General features: G+C 39.2%; 1 protein-coding gene across 9 annotated transcripts in view; it reads left to right on the top strand.

Annotated features, from left to right (window-relative positions):
* Rapgef6 (Rap guanine nucleotide exchange factor 6) overlaps window positions 1-17,604 on the top strand; it is a 169,422-nt gene that overhangs the window by 142,359 nt on the left and 9,459 nt on the right. For 6 of the 9 annotated variants that reach the window (XM_076936834.1, XM_034507064.2, XM_076936833.1 and 3 more), the window contains 5 exons: window positions 1,765-1,888; window positions 4,680-4,703; window positions 9,492-9,712; window positions 12,173-12,361; window positions 15,016-15,150. In XM_076936834.1, the coding sequence (XP_076792949.1) occupies window positions 1,765-1,888; window positions 4,680-4,703; window positions 9,492-9,712; window positions 12,173-12,361; window positions 15,016-15,150 (693 nt within the window). The remainder of the gene's footprint in view (window positions 1-1,764; window positions 1,889-4,679; window positions 4,704-9,491; window positions 9,713-12,172; window positions 12,362-15,015; window positions 15,151-17,604) is intronic. The other 3 variants (XM_034507065.2, XM_076936832.1, XM_076936838.1) reach the window with 1 other exon arrangement.

Below are 17,604 nucleotides of genomic sequence, written 5' to 3'. Positions count from 1 at the left end.
TCTCTGTAGTGACTCTGTAGTCTGGGTCTTCTCTGGTTCTCTCTAGATCCTCTTTCACATCTTGTCATGTTCACGTTCATTTTTTTCTTAATGTACATTGCTGTTTTTATTTTTTATTTTGTTTTGTTTAGAGAATAGTAGAAAAGTTGCCCCAAAAAATCGAAAATTTATGACTAATATTCTATTCTTCCAAAAAAGATTAAACCTTGCTCAGTTAAGGCTGTTATTAATCCCATATTTTTTAAGATTTAGTGTGTGTGTGTGTGTGTGTGTGTGTGTGTGTGTGTGTGTGTATATATATGAATGAGTACACTGTAGCTGTCTTCAGACACACCAGAAGAGGTCATTGGATCCTATTGCAGATGGTTGTGAGCCACCATGTGGTTGCTGGGAATTGAACTCAGCACCTCTGGAAGAGCAATAAGTGCTCTTAACTCCTGAGCCATCTCCCCAGCCCCAATCCCAAATGTTTTTAATTCATTTCCAGGTTTTTAGGCTTTATTCCAGTCTACATTTGGTTCCTCCTTATCTCCAGAATAAAGTCAGAGTCCCAACGCAAAACATTGAAGCTTAATTGGATTTAACTTGGTTTTATTCTTGTTACCTCAAAACACTGAAGGGCTCTATTCAGCTCTTGTTTTCAGCTCCTTGTCCCCTGTCTGCCCTTGCTAATTGTCATCATCAGGGAGAGTCTCCTGGTTGCCGAGTCTCTCGGCCTCAGAATTTCATCATCATCACCACATTACATAAAAGAAGATCCTCACAGACTTCTGAAGTACTCTTACAACATTGATCTGACTTGAACATGGTGGGTGGTGTTTTGTTTCCAGCTGACATTGAGGCCGGGAACCATTCCTGTGACCAGTGTACAGATGGCACTTACTATGAAAAGAGAACTCTCAAACGTGGCTTCAGGACCTTTCTTGTTAGAAAAATGGTTGCACTAACAGTTACAGACATGTAGTTGAATGCTACTATGGTCAGGCAAACTAAATTTTGACATTGACATTTTGCCTGATGATTTGGACTAGGTAAGCCAATAAATGGGCTCCATCTGGTCTTATAACAAATCTGTCCAAGAAAAGTTGACAGTCTTCACATTTGTAAATTAGAAACTTACATACAGGTATTTTCATACCAATGATTAAAGTTTCAGTGATAAATTCATATTCCGAGACAGAAAAAAGTGAATACAAGACCAGAAAGTACCCCTATGACACTGCTACCTCAGTTTTAGCTAATTTTTGCCATTTGAGAAAGAAATCCAGTTTAACTTAATCTCCCACTATTTACTCCTGTGAGTATATCTGCTACTTCTTAAATTGTTTTTATTTATTTAAAAATTTTAAGAATTATAAATCAAAAAAAAATTGTAGGTCGACTTAATTATTAGTAAGTAAGTAGGCCAAACAATGCCCTTGTCACCTGGCTAGCCTAAGTTTTCAGGTGCTGTAGCTTTCTTCCAATAGAGCAAACCATGTACAGAACGAGATTGTGTGCTGTGTAACTTGTGTACATGCCTGTGAGACAGTGAACCAGTTTTATAAACTCTAAACAGTCACTTTTTGTATTCAGAGTGATTATTCCCATGGGAAACACAGCTCTTAGAAACTCACTCCCTGGGATCAATGCAGAAAGGAGTGGGGGGGCGAGGAACACTTTGATAAAGAAAGCTCAGGAGTACTTACAGTAGTTATAAACTGAACTTATGCCACTTGGAGATAAAATTCTAATTATGAAAGTTTAAAAACATATATTTCATAGGAAATGACTCCAAAGTAGATGGCTTAGTAAACTTCGAGAAGCTAAGAATGATTGCCAAGGAAATCCGTCATATTATTCGAATGACTTCTGCTAACATGGACCCTGCCATGATGTTCCGACAGAGGTATGACATGGAAATCACATTACAGTAGCATCAAGGGTGGTGAGGTAATGATGTCTGTCCTTTGTTGTGTACTGTGCTGAGTGTTGTATACACATTAGTCTCCAGTAATCTTTTCATTACGGTAATCCTCACAGGTAAGCAGTATTCTACTTCCCTTTACATCTGAAGAAATTGAACCCCAAGCAGTTTTGTTTTATTTTTAATTTATATATGTTTGCCTGCGTGTGTGTCTGTGAATCACATGTGCAATGCTTGCAGAGTCCAGAAGAATACGATATTGGCCTCTCTTGAACTAGAGTTACAGATGCTTGTGAGTTACCACGTAAGTGCTGGGAATTGAACTCAGGTCCTCTGCAAGAGAGGTCAGTGCCTTTAACTGCTGAGCCATGTCCCCAGGCCCTCAAGAAGTTTTTATATAACTTGCTAAGATTTCAGCCCTAGTTTTCCAATTACTTTTCTGACTATACACGTAGTTCTGTATGGTTGTTATATAAAGTACCAACAAATAAATAAAAGAAGAATGTTGAGCTCCATGAAATCATCTGAATGCAAATTGTCTCATCTGTTGGAATTATTCTGCATATCTAACCGGTACTTCAGTTTTCTAAAACATTTCTTTCCCAAAAGTCCCAGTTATATTGCAACTGTTTGCTTGTATGTAAACTCTTTCCCAGAAAGTACATTTAGCCATGCTACATCTTCATTAGAGTTTTATTTACCTTTTAATTTTATCTGAGAATTCTTTTGGACTTACTTTGTAACTGAGGCTGGTCTAGAACTCATGATCTCGTTCCAATTGCTGGTATTACACCACTTCCAATTGCTAGTATTACAGGTGTACACGGCCACACCCAAAACGAGAATGCTTTTTTGGTACTTTGTGTACTATAAAGTCTATCCCAGATTTACGTATAGAGTTTATAGAAAGTGTGTTGTTAAGTTGTTCCCAGTAATTTTATAATCTTAAGTATGTAAGTAGACATTACAGTTTAATTTTTTTATCAGTTGGGAGGCAGCGGTAGGCAGATTTCTGAGTTCGAGGCCAGCCTGGTCTACAGAGTGAGTTCCAGGACAGCCAGGACTACACAAAGAAACCCTGTCTCGAAAAACCAAAATAAAATAAAAAGAATTTTTTTATCAGATTTTCCTTTTGTACCTCTCCAAATAGGGCATTAATAAAGTAATTTTAAGTACATACAATTGCTGTGATTTTAAAGTACATATTTTCTAAGACACTTGATACTTTATAGTATGTGTTCGATTGAGTTTGGCTGGAAGAGGTATTGCTTTCACTAACTCCACTTATGTCACTGTGGAGCAGTCAGTGCTTTTCTTAGTAGATGATCTCGTGTTTGCTCTAGTTTAGAAATTCTCAGAGTAGTGGGGAAAGAGTGCCAGATCTCTTCCCATCTCTTTTCTTTCTCTTGGTAATGTAATGAAATCTCACTTCTCCAAAATGTGGAAACAAAAACCAATAAGAACCAGGGACTGAAGCACACCTGGAGGAGGCTTGTTGTCCGTTCTTGTTTTTGTTGAATGTTCGAGTACAGTGGACTTTCCACTGTCTCTTGTCTTATGTGACCCTCCATTTACTCATGCATGTTTTCATTCTGTGCCTGAAGCCATAATAAATTAGTTCCCTGCCAAATCATTTGATAGTATACTAAGGTGCAGCTGAGCTTCCAAATTAACATAAGAGGGCCTCAGTGAAGTGCTTGCAGTGAGAGCTTGAGTTTTTATCAGTCCCAGTATCATGGAAATTGGGTAGATAACAGCCAATGCAGAGAGTCCTGTCTCAAAAAAGGAGGAACAGGTTTCTGACACATTAGGAACAACACCAGAGGCTTAAACTCACATAAATGTGCACATGTACCCACATACATGCATACAAACAACAATTAAAAAGAAGCAGCCTAGCTATTTGCTTGAGAATAACCTGGGTTGAGTAAGAAATGCACAGGGAAATAAATATATGTATTCTAGTTCAGTTGTTTCAACCAGTACCTAAGTTATTAAAGTCTCACTGTGTTCCCAGACTGGCTTGGAATTCATAGTGCACAGTGCATAAGTGCACACCACCACCCCTGCTTTGATATGTTTTTATTTTTGAAGTTGTATTTGCTAGTCAATTTTTCTTGTAAAATACTTAGAGAAATTTCTTCACTTAAAAATGGATTTATATCTCTATGTTCCTTGTAATTTTTCAGCATTTAAATGAGTGACTCCAAACATGTGTAGAAACTCTGTTCTTAAGACCAGTCCCCCCAGTCCCCACACTTCCAAAAACAGAATAGAAAGTTTGCAGTAAACAGATGGTATTCCATAAGCTGTTTAGTAACATCAACTTATAATGACAGGCCATGGTGGCTCACACCTTTGTTTCCAGCACTCAGGAGGCAGAGGCAGGCGGATCTCTCTGCATTTGAGGTCAGCCTGGTCTACAGAATGAGTTCCAGGATATCCAGGGCTATATAGGGAAACCCTCTCTTAGAAAACAAACAAACAAACAAAAAACATCAACTAATGGCTAGACAGGTATTTAAAATGCAGTTGATCTAAAGCTTGTTTTAAAGTACATGCTATAGAGGGATTTGGCCTTCAGGACTCAATGTGTCCTTCCCATTTCTTCATTTCATTAAAGCCATTTTTTACTGTTAAGATACAATTTTTTTTCCTGGTAAATTTTTCTGTTCTGTTCTGTCTGCATAAATTCTCTGACTCTCAACTGTTGTCTTTTTCTGTGCTTTCCTATTCAAATACATGCTTCAATGTTTGTGGCTCTTGCTTACAGGAAGAAGAGGTGGCGGAGTCTGGGGTAAGTGGGGAAGTGAACAACTGGAATGAAGGTTGTGCAACTCTTAACATGTGCTGCATCCTTTTCATTAATGCACGCCAATCAGATAGCATGCCTTCTATTAACTCCGTCAGCCTACACTCTGATAAATGCCTTTTGCTAACAAGGTGAAAGTAGTGATGGAACTAGCCTTGTGTTGGTCTGTTTCATTTGTTTTGTTTTTCCATTATTGGCATTCTGTAATCCCTTTTTAGATTTAAATTTAACAGATTCATGAGATATAGATGATGATAACAAATATTTGTTGCATACTCCTGTGTCCTCTACACTGTTGTAAGCTCTCTAAATAAGTAACCTTTAAAAATCTCCTTTTTACCCTATGAACTGGTCTGTTATCACCGTTGGGCAGGTGAGGAAGGTAACTAGCCCCGTCTTGCAGCTTATTGATGGTGTACCCAAACCTAGACAGTCTGCTTTAAAAGCTGACTGCACCTTCTCTAATTTCAGTGTCTGTTTTATGAAAGTGAACATATATGTTAATGTATAAAAGGTCTGTTTGTAAGGGCTGCATTTTCTATCAGTTTTCCAGGGAGACATGTTTATTTAATCTGTATTGTAAAAGTGAATAGAGTTTTTAACCCCTCATCAGATCCACTGAATGCCTGAAACTTGAAGCTTAGATTGAAATTGACTTTAAGTTTCTACCACCTTTGTATAAAAAGATTGTCTTGTTTCCCTAAAACTTCTTAACTGCTCAGCCTTTTGTGGTTTGTAGGTTCTGGACTCTTAGTTCTGCATTGCTAGCCATCTGGTTTAGAACCACAGACAGTTAAAGATCTGATGCAGCATTTTCTTAGACCTTTCATTTTAAATGAAGAAAGCGTTGGAACTGTAGGTGTATGGAATTGCATACAGAGAACACAGATAGAATTTTGATGTTTAAAACAATGAATTGTGAGGTTAGATACTTAGGCTACATATAAGAATGTTTTTAACCATGTCTTTGAGTCTTATTCGTGGTCTTGTTTTTTATTTGGTGAACTTGACTTTCCTCCTCGTGTGTTTCTTGTGTGTTTTCTTCTATGTCATATGTTTGTGTCTTGGTCTTCCCTGGTTCTTCTTACTGAAAGTAGAAATTGATGTCATTGCTACCTCAACAAGACATCTTATGACCTAGTGACAAAGCTACAACAGCCACTGCTCAGCTGGTAGGGTTCAGTCCTATAGTGTTTGGGGCTTGCAGACATCAGGTGTTTTTATTTCACATCAGTATTTGATGCTTTGGCAGTAGTTCAGAAGATACTTTATCCTGTCTGTCTCATGTATTAGAACTTTGTAGGTTTGTTCACAAGCTGGCTTTTTTATTTTGGATAACAACTGAGATAAAATTATTAAATGCTAGCACTAAAAATTTTGTTTATAAATGTTAAGGCTTTGTTTCACTGTGAGTTTGATCCCTGGAATCCACATAAAAGTTGGAGATAACCAATTCCATACAGCAGTCCTGTGACCCTCACAGATCCCCCGTAGCATACACATGCACACTCACACAGTAATAGTCACCACATTATAAGATGTTTTATCTGTGTACCAAGAAAAGCCAGTGCAGTACCATGTTTGTTTGAGCTTATTGACATGCTTCTCATGTGTCTGGATGCCAGTGGAGTCTTGGGGCTTCCCCAGCACAGAGAGGAGAGTTGGAGGGACATAGCTGACAGGACAGCCAGCAGAAGAGATAAGGAATCAACAAGGGGAGGGAGGGAGTCAGGCAATGGTCAGGGGAACTTAGCAGCCCTGACTGTCTAGCATACTAGCAACCAAGTGTTTCTTTATATAAGCTCCACAGAAGAAAGACAGACAAATGATTATCCAAGTGGTACTTTTTATTACATGTCTAGAGTTACAAGTTCAGTCACAATTAGAAAATACAAACAGAACAGATTATTTTTATTATTAGCCATATAACTCTAAATTAAAGCAAGTATCTAAACCAGTCTTTTTTTTTTTTTTTTACATTTTTTTAAAGATTTATTTATATGAGTACACTGTAGCAGTCTTCAGACACACCAGAAGATGGCATCAGATCTCATTATAGATGGTTGTGAACCACCATGTGGTTGCTGGGAATTGAACTCAGGACCCCTGAAGAGCAGTCAGTGCTCTTAACCACTGAGCCATCTCTCCAACCCCTGAACCAGTCTTTTTATGAATAGCAAATACTAATACCTAACCTTTTACTGTGTTTCATCATCTATGCCATAAAGTAGAAAAAGTTTGTTTTAGCCAACCTATCTTACTTACTGAATTCTATTACTCCAGCGGTGTACACTGTACAACTCCCCACCCCCTTTCTTTAAACTATGTTTTTAGAGAGGTCTAAGCCTTTAATAAAAAGAGACCTTGAGTCTGTAACCTATTTTCCTGGCCAGTCAGAGTTTGTCAGCTGTGTCTGTTTACCCTGTACCAATTGTGCGTTTGAGTTTGCTCGGGGGCTGCTACCCTAAGGAGAGTCCTGGCTTCATCTGTTGGTGTGCTTATCTGTGCTTAATGATCTCCAGGGCATAAGGAGGACTTCCAAATCATGGCCAGATAGAGTTAATTTTAGGATTTTCCTAAAAAGACTCAAACACAATCTTTCTCAGGAAAAGACATAAGTCGAGTCATAATGCAGAAAGTTCCCAAGAATGCAACACACAGAGACCAAAACCCAAAAGTTGGAGATAGAAGGACAGTGAGTGTAGCAATGCACTCAGCTTTGCTGGAGCTGTGTCCAGCCACCGTGCTAGTGTTTTGAGTCTTGCCATTTCTAGTGGCTATGCCTGTGCCATCTGGACTGAGTTTTATGTTTTCCTCACGTAACACTCTTATACAGACATAAAAAGGAAAATATAAGGAAACTTCATATTCAGAAGTTGAATCTTCCAGATCATTCTTAGAATCACCAGTACCTGCCCCTTGACCCTGCTCACATGGAGTATACACAGTTCTGCCCTCTATACCACCAGTATAATGGTCATCCATGACTTAAGGATAAACTATAAAAGAAGGCAAATCTGACCCTGTGGATATCTAGGCTGGCTCAGCACACAACTAGAGCCTGTCTCCCTTGACATTGTTAGATATTTACTGAATTTTTCAGGTTTCATCCTTTTTAATCAAGTACTTCTTAAAGCTTAAAGGGTAATTGGCTAATTACTAGATTTTCCTTCCAAAGCATTCTGCAAATTTTGCAGTCTTTTCCATGGGTTACTCACAGCCACGTCACCATTTCTGCCTGACTCACAACTAGAAGTTGTCATCAACGTGCCAGGAGGTTATTCCGCATGCCTTTCATCCCAACACTCGGGATGCAGGAGCAAGTGGATCTTGCTGAGTTCAAGGACATCCAGGGCTACACAGAGAAACCCAGTCTTTAAAACAAAACTATATAAGATGCAAGGCATAACGGTACTATTTCCTTCCTCTTTTTAATTTTTTCTTTAAGAATTGTTGGGGTTTTGGCTGGTTTGGTTATTTCAGTAAACTTCAAAATAGTAGGTTTATTTATGACATTTTCATGCATGTGTCACTGTACTTTGCCTCCTTTCTCCCCGTCTCCCAAGAACCCTACTTCAAAATTCTTAAAAATGTAACCAAAAAAAAAAAAAAAAAGCCAATAATAGGTTTTCAGTTCTGCCTTATATGATTTACAATGAAACATTAAGATTGGTGTCTGTTTTAAGCTAGGTGTGTGAACATTGAAGAACAAGTAGTCCGTGTTTTAGAATATTTTCTGTAAATATGATGCTAGTATTAAAAACAGAGATGTTCTTCCCTTCAAATTAAACACCATTTGAGCCATGCTAACCTGGTGTCATGAGTGGTACCTAGAGTCCACATAAAGGCAGGAAGAGAGAGCCACTCCTCAGACCTCACAGTCTCGCTGTGGCTTGTTCCCTCCTCTGCACACACATGGCAATGAGTATACAAACAATCTTCTGTAAGCATGGAATTTGCTAGCCTGTCAGAAATGACCTGCTGCATAACAGTTGCTACCTTCCATTGGTTCTGGATGTGCATGGTATAAGCAGACTTGATGGAAAAGGTAGAAGTGGATAAAGTTGTAGTTTCTTTGAGTAGTACTTATTTCTGAGACCCAGTTTGAAGTCCCATCATGTTCAGAAATAAATTCTAGAATGCAAGTAATATCTGACCACATTGTACCTGCAGAGATGGTAGCAATTTTTTTTTTACTGCATTTCTGATCTCTCACTATGGTGGGTTGAAATGTTATTTTTAAATATCATCTTGGTTCTCTTTAATTTTTGGTCAAAATATGATTTCTGGTAAAATTGGTCTCTATGTTTGAAATGCCCCTGCTGTCACAAAATGATGTTTTAATAGCATACTGCAAGCAGCCCAGGTAACAAAGCTTCTCTGTTTGCCTTTGCTGAAGGACTGAGAACAAATATATCCTGACCTAGACCTTTGCCACATCTTAGAGTGTACATGGCCTAAAAGGACCAGAGGAAAGCTTTTGTTAGCACAGTGTGCCATGGGTTGCATAGGCACACAAAGATTGTAATGGGATATGTTGCTCAGGGAGGAACTGGGAGCTTACTCTTTTGAAATCCGTGTTCTGCCAGATCTTGTTCTTAACTGAGAACATTGCCATCTGTGCCAAATTACTTTGCATTAATGCTCTTCATCTTTTAACTCATTTACATCAGCATGCCATAGCATTAACAGAAAAAAATAATTAAATCTTCATTCTTTCATGCTTAATTCTCATCTTTATAGGTTCTCATGGCAGTTTCTGTCTTCTTACAGGTCATTAAGTCAAGGCAGCACAAATTCTAACATGCTGGATGTCCAGGGAGGTGCTCACAAGAAAAGAGCACGCCGCAGCTCACTGCTAAATGCCAAGAAACTGTATGAAGATGCCCAAATGGCAAGGAAAGTGAAACAGTATCTTTCTAGTCTAGACATAGACACAGATGAGGAGAAATTCCAGATGATGTCACTACAGTGGGAACCTGCGTATGGTACCTGTGAGTAGTTTTCCTTTGTGTCCTGGGTGAGCACAGCAAAATAGACGTTTTGTTCTCCAGAATTAGTGCTGATTTCATTTGCAAAGATGATTGCTGTACTCCAGCAGCCTGGTCTGCTCATGAGATACTGAGTCCCATGTAGCCCTTAAATAACTCTGAAAGAGGAAGAGGGGTCAATAGTTCTTTTAAAGGCTTTATAAATGAGGTTTTTAAAATTGGAGCATTGCCAGGCAGTGGTGATGTACTTGGCAGGCAGAGGCACGCAGATCTCTGAGTTCAAGGACAGCCAGGGCTACACAGAGAAACCCTTTTTTTTTTTTTTAAGGTTCATTAATGAAAATTTTAAATGGGAAGGAGATAATACACAGCCACTGGAGAACTAGCTCAGGTGTTAAAAAGCACTTTGCTGCTCTTAAAGAACCTATGGTCAGTTTCCAAAACTTATATGGTGTCTCACAACTGTCTCTAATCCCAATTCCAGAGGATCTAATGCCCTTTTGTAGACTCCATAGGCTACAAATACATGGTGCACAAACATACATGTAATAAAAATATCCATACACAACATAGGAATACATTTTTTTATTGGAACATTATAGAAAATACTGTTTGAGAACATTGTTGCCCTCACCTTTAAATGAAAAGTGACATCAGTACACTAGCAGTGATAACTTACCAGTCAGATACAAGAGAAAGTAGATACATCCTGAGATTGGGAGAGATTTTCTCCTCACTACTGACACCTCAGAGTCCACCCTGCCCACTGCTGCTCTACTCAGTAAGTACTGTATCCCCAAGGAACACCCTGACCAGTGGTACCTTCAGAACACATGTCTCTGGGTTAAGAAAATTGTGAGTTACAGGAGGTGAAGGTGAAAGAAAATCCTATTAAACGGTAAATTAAATGTTATAATAAGGACAATGGAATTGCAAGTTTTCTGTTGACAGAAAGGAATGGTATTCTTCATGTATTGACCTAAAACTTGATAAATGTGTTGGTATTTCCATAGTAATATAATAGTTTGCCAGCTGAGTAGAACAGAGAAACAACTACTGGTTTCACAATGAGTTTAAAATACTGAGTAAAGGAGTCATTTGCTGTATCATATGTTAGCAAGTGTCAGGCGTAGCAGTGTGTCAATCCCACCAGAACAAAGAAAGAGCACAATTTCTGAGCCACATTTGAAGCAAGTTTCATTAATACTGACCAGGACAATGGACACTGGCCCATACACGGGGTTCCCAGAAAATGGCTTCAAATTATGTCAGTGAGGTGCTTATAAAGGCAAAACCCACAATATGTATTTTTGGGACAAGCATACATCCCAATGTACTTTATACCAAGGCACCTCCTACCTATATGTGATCAAACACTTTCTGTGCAGTTGGTGGAAACAATCTTGTTTACAGAAGTGAAAATGTATGATTCGTTATCTTACATGAACAGCTTCCAGTATTCCAGTAAGTTATCTGTCCCTGGACAAGTGGGGTTTACAGGTTAGAGGCAGTTTTGTTTTATAGATCTCTCTGTTTTTTAAAAAAAAAGATTTATTTATTTTATGTATATGAGTACACCGTAGCTCTCTCCAGATACACCAGAAGAAGGCATCTTATCCCACAGATGGCTATGAGCCATCATGTGGTTTCTGGGAACCGAACTCAGGACCTCTGGAAGACAGCAGTCAGTCCTGTCAACCGCTGAGCCATCCCTCCAACCCTTTATAGATCTCTTAAGCACAGTAATTAATATTTAAAACATAATTTTAGCCCTCACAGGTGTTCTCCAGTGATAAACAGTACTTGAGAGACTGAGACAGGATAGTATATGTTCATGGCCAGACTGGGCTACATAAATAAGACATGTTTCAAAAGAGAGTGAGGATTAAGCTAGTATCAAAACAAAACATTGGATACTTCTACTAAAGAAAATTAGTGGGGTGTGCTTGCACTGACACCAAACAGAGCATAGGCTGACTTGATAGAAACCTCAAGCCTCTGACATGGAAGAGTGGAGAAATACATGGTGGAGGCAGGCTGATCATCATGGCTTTACAGGCCTTGCTAGAGTCTTTTTTTCTTAAGAGTACAGGGAGTTGTGAGGTTTGTGGGACATACAGAGAAAGAAGGTAGTAGGTTACATTTCCATGTTAGTGGTCACTCTGCTATCATCTAGAGAATGGCTGGCACACACCTGAGTTGATCCAGTGAGAGAATTTCAGTCATACAGATGTGAGAGTGTGAACTTGGCCTCAGGAGACAGATAATGATAATGGATTCAAGAATTTAAGAAGCAAACAGCTTGTTCCACAGCAGTTTCAGAGTTTAAATTTCTTTTATGAAAATAGGTCTTTGATAAATTTTTTTGTATAAAAATGTGTAGTTTTTAAGTAACTACTTGTCATTGCTAATAGTCTTGCCTTAAAAATTTGCAGTTGCCTGACCAGTCTCTCTCTCCTGTAGTGACAAAGAACTTAACTGAGAAACGGTCAGCCAAATCATCTGAGATGTCTCCTGTGCCATTGAGGTCAGTTGGCCAAACAGCTAAAGTCCACTTGCATCAGCCACACAGAGTGAGCCAAGTGCTTCAGGTGCCAGCAGTTAACTTGCACCCCATCCGGAAGAGAGGACAAGCCAAAGACCATGTGCCGAGTGAGTGCTCATAGCCCTAAACTTGTTTTCCTCTTAATTTCCACAGGTAATTACCTAAGTGCTAACAAGAATATGGTCATGACATCATGAGTCAAAAAGGTTTCATTTTGCTTCAGCATAATTTGATGATAGCATGTCTTAAATACTAGTGGTGGGATTTCTATACTACTAAAATCTGTTTTCAACAGAAATCTTACACTGTTGTACATCTTTGAATATCTACATCAAATCTCAGGTAACACATCAAGCTGAAGTCCATCCTTCATTCAAAGCTGTATTTCAAATACTACAGATGCAAGCCTCCAAAAGCTATGAGAATCAAGTTGTTTATTATGAAAAACACATATATACTGCCTTTTTCATTAATGCCTCCTCCAGAAAACCTCATTAGGTGAAAAGAACATGTAAAGTACACCAGATTATGGGCCTAGAGCAATGGCTTGGTGGATAAGAACACTGGCTGCTCTTCCAGAAGGCCTAGATTTGATTGACTACAACCACATGATAGCTCACAACCATCTGTAACTCTAGTTCCAGGGGATTCAACATTCTCTCCTGGCCTCTATGACCACTGCACACATGTGGTACACAGGCACACATGCAGTCAAAACACCTATATAAACACACACACACACACACACACACACACACACACACACACACACTTTATTCACTTTACATTCAAATCTCGGCCTTCTATCCCTCCTCTTCTCTCAGTCCCACCCTTACAAATTCATCCCACCATTACAACTTTATTCTCATAATAAATCTTTTTTAAAAACGGATTTAAACATAAAATAAGTATAATCGACAACTCTGTTTTCCCCGTTGAGCCATATAGACATTATTGGAATTAACCTTTATTTGCTGTTTTAACAGTATCTCTATATCCATTTTTATATGGGAAGCTAGATTACCTTTGTTTCCTGGTATTAACATGGTCCATGTATTATACATATTACATGCTTAGTAGAAGTATGTGAGCTTAATTTGATTTGATGTGAGAATACAGAATTGAATAAAAAAATGGCCAGGGTTTCAGTCTAGTGTCATTATAGACACAGATTGCTTCTTTATTATGTGTGTGCTAACACAGTACATTAAAAAAAAGCAAGAGGCTGGGCGGTGGTGGCACACACCTTTAATCCCAGCACTTGGGAGGCAGAGGCAGGCGGATTTCTGAGTTCGAGGCCAGCCTGGTCTACAGAGTGAGCTCCAGGACAGCCAAGACTACACAGAGAAACCCTGTCTCGAAAAACCAAAAAAAAAAAAAAAAAAAAAAAAAGCCTTTAACAGAGGCAGGGATAATGTTTGGTATCTGTAAGGAGCTACAAACACTTTGGTTTACTACAAATTGCATGCATGTTAAGAGACAGTAACTGAAAGTCAGGGTTGGGGGTTTGACTTTGTAATAGAGTGTATGACGACTAGTACACACAAAGCTCAGCCCAGTTCCCAGCAGCATGCACACACATGTGCACAAAAGCATTTGAAGCTCACATTTAACACTAAGTTTCAGACACAGTCCGTCTTTATTAACTTTATGTATTTACTTGGTCTTCATAATAGCCTATGAGATGAGATGGTAGAACGAGACAGCCTCATTCTACATAGACTCTTAGTAATGTACACAGTGCTAGTACATAATCAGTCTGGCAGTTGATCCTAGGCTGGTTGGCTCTAAAATCCTTGCTTTTTAACCACCAGACTAAAGAGCCTCCCAAGGATATGAGAAGTAAAGTCATAAATATGTCTAGATTATAGAGGTGTTAAACAAAATTTGTCACTGGGAAACCACTAAAAAGATTTGAAGTCTTGCATGGTGCATACCCCTCTAATTCTAGCACTTGGGAGACTGAAGCAGGAGGATTGTACATTCAGTGTTAACCCAGGCTACAAGTTTGAGACCAGCTTGAACTGCATAGTAATACTCTGTTAAGAGAGTGACAGGAGACAAGAGGAGATGGAAGAAGAAGAGGTGGAGAAAGGGAGGTGGAGACATATTTGAACACGAGACAGTTGTATGGAGGAAGAGTCGAGCAAATCCAGAGGCAAGAGAACTGGCCTTGTCAGAAGACTGCTGTAACTGTAGCAGCTCCTCACCACAGGTGTCCTTACTCCATGTTGAGAGTAGTCTGGAACTCAGTGACTTCTTAGAAAATATGTAATAAATGAGTGGGCTGAAACCATTTTGAATCTCACCTAAGACCAAGAGCTAGTTAATGTAGGATAGAACTTCCCAAGAAGCATATAATTTTCCTGTCTGTTGCTTACTTTTGTTCTGTAATATGAACTTAGTGCTCTTGAAAAGGGCTGGCCTGGAACCTCATGTGCATACCTACAGCAGAGATGCAACTTGGGTGGTGACAATACCTGCACCCCACATAATTGTGAGGGTTAGGATACCATACCACAAAGCAAATTGCCTTATTGATCTGGGCTGTACTGGCCAGCTGAGGTTGAACAGATAACGTAGAGATGAGGCCTGTATGACGTTTCCTAGCCACTTAAGTCCCTGACTGCACTTACATGTCCTGATTGACTATACCAGCCATTGTCTTTAGTTACTAATGATTTAAACAACTACATACATTTTCATTGTAAACTGTTGCTGATTTGCTTATTTGTTGGTTTGTTTATTCATTTATTTTTAGGTTCAGGTTTACCTCAGAAAGGTTTAGGACCAACTGAAGAAGTGAGTGGTAAGAAACACACAGAAGACACTATTTCTGTAGCATCTTCTCTCCACTCTAGCCCTCCTGCATCTCCTCAAAGCTCCCCTCGCAAAGGTAAGAAGAAATGTTTCCCACTAATGCTTCTCAGACCATATAGCACTTCAGCACAGTTTGCTTTCATTCTATAAGCAAATGGCAGAAAAGTGAAAATGCTAAGGGCTAGTTTTGATTTAATATTTCACAATGAATTGTTCAAACATTTTTCAGGTGTTATCAAGTAACTAGGACTCCAGTATTCAAAGCATGATCCTTGGCTGTTTTAAAGAGGGCAAGCATGGACAGAAAGGAGAGCATAAATCACAGTCGTTTTTAGTGTGTGCCAGTGTTCAGTGCAATCTTTCCAGTTTCATATACTTGAACATCTCTGTGGAGAGTTTGCCAATAAAATTCTACAAGAAATTGTATTTACACTGGGTGTGATGTTGCACACCTATCATCCCAGCATTTGGGAAGAGGAGGACAAGGGGTCAGGGTTGTCATTTACTACATAATAAGATCAAGGCCAGAACCCCAGCTCCCCTCCCCACCAAAAAGGCTTTTTCTTTTGTTTTTGTTCAAGTTCAAGGTGTAGAAAAAGAAATGCTCACTGTACATGCATAACCCTTTAACCCCAACACTCAAGCAGCAGAGACGGGCAGAGCTCTGTGAGTTCTAGAACAGCCAGGGCTACACAGAGAAACTCTGTCTTGAAAAACAAAAAGAAAGGAAAAAAAGAAATATCTACATTGCTCCTTTTGGTTTCTTCTGTTTTTCTTATTTATGGGGATTTAAAATAATCTGTTTTCAGGTGCTTTTACATTTACACAAAAACAGAAAAGATAGAAATCCTGATTCTTTACATGTGTTTTCATGAGTTAGATTGAAGATTTTCTTGGCTAAACTGAACTATTGAGGTGCCATATGATGTTGACCACATGTAGGCACGCTAAAGAATATGTGTTTCTTACTCTGGTCTTCTATACTCTGAACCTGTAATAGAGAAGGGGCATCCTAGTATAATCACAGTAGAGGACCGTGCCTGGCCAGAGGGGAGATTAAGTTTGGCAGTCCTGGCTGTTAGAGCTCCCCCCAGGTCATTCCCTTCCTAAGATCTAAGTTTCACTCCTTAGGAATATGCCAGCTGCAGTGCAGTAATATTAACATTTGAGGTTGACACTCTGTCCCTTGTTACTTCTTTGTTACTATTCATGACTTGTTCATAAGGTCCAGAAAGACCCTTTGTCTTAGGGTCTGTGTTTAACAGAAATGTTATTTCTATGTGTGGTAAGTGATTAGTACATTCAAATGTCCCTTTTCCTTCTGTTACCCCAGGGTTGTACAGCTCACTTACTTCCCAGCCAGCTCTTTCTGCTCTCAGGTAGCTGAGATTTTACTAAGGAATGGTTCATGAAAATCAAATAGGACATAGAAGGAGTATGTATAGTAGGTATATTCATAAAGCAGTTTCTGATTCTGCTGCATCTCATTACACTTTGTAAGACAGAGACCCATGTCTTCTCTCTGTCTATCTGAGCTGATTATCCAGAATGCCTTCCTCAGATCTCTAGAAGCAGCAGACAAGCCTGTAGTCAGGCAGGTGGTCAGATGTGCAGGGCCTGAGTTTGGAAACTGAACAGACAGTTCTGTAAGGAAGAAGCTGCTAGGTCTGATTGTGGTTCTGCTTACTGTGCCTTGAGAAGAAATATTATAGATAAGAATATCCCAAGACCCAGCACTTGGGAGGCAGAGGCAGGCGGATTTCTGAGTTCGAGGCCAGCCTGGTCTACAGAGTGAGTTCCAGGACAGCCAGGGCTACACAGAGAAACCCTGTCTCGAAAAACAAAACAAAACCAAAAAAAAAAAAAAAAGAATATCCCAAGAAAAATTTACTTTTTTTTTTTTTTCCTGGAACTTGCTATGTAGGGCAGGCTAGGATTGAGATCCACCTGCCTCTGCCTCCCAAGTACTGGGATTAAAGGTATGTGCCACCACACCAGTCCAAAAAGCTATTCTGGTGTAAATTCTCCTTTTCTCTGTTGTCTTTCAATATGTGACTGACAGTTGACCATGATGTTTATAAGTGTAGGCCTGACATAGGTGTTTTTAGAAGCTTGAAGAATTCTCAATTTCAGAGATTATTCTTCAATATTTCAAGACTCCATCAAGACAGCTAGGCATAGCGAATGGTACCTACCTATAATACCAGCACTCAGCCAGCAGAGGCAGAAGGACATTCTAGGACATCGTTGAGGCTATAGCAAGTTTGTGGCCACTTAGACCTGCATAGTGAGACCCTTCCAAAAAGAAAAGAAAAACCCAACCACACCTCAGTACCTCTATTTCCATAAACAAGTGCATGCCAGTGGCCTGTGGGTGAACAAAATTTTTACAGTACAAGTCCATTATTCATCTGTTCTCAGTTCCTGTTAAACTTTGGAATTAGTTTTTTTTTTTTTTTTTTTTTTCTCATCACTAATAAGGTAACCCTATTTCAAATTTTCATAAGGAGAATTTAAACAAGAACTTAGA

The sequence above is a fragment of the Arvicanthis niloticus genome, chromosome 6 (genome assembly GCF_011762505.2).
Source record: "Arvicanthis niloticus isolate mArvNil1 chromosome 6, mArvNil1.pat.X, whole genome shotgun sequence".
Taxonomy (NCBI): Eukaryota; Metazoa; Chordata; class Mammalia; order Rodentia; family Muridae; genus Arvicanthis; species Arvicanthis niloticus.
This window is presented reverse-complemented; position numbering and strand designations above follow the sequence as displayed.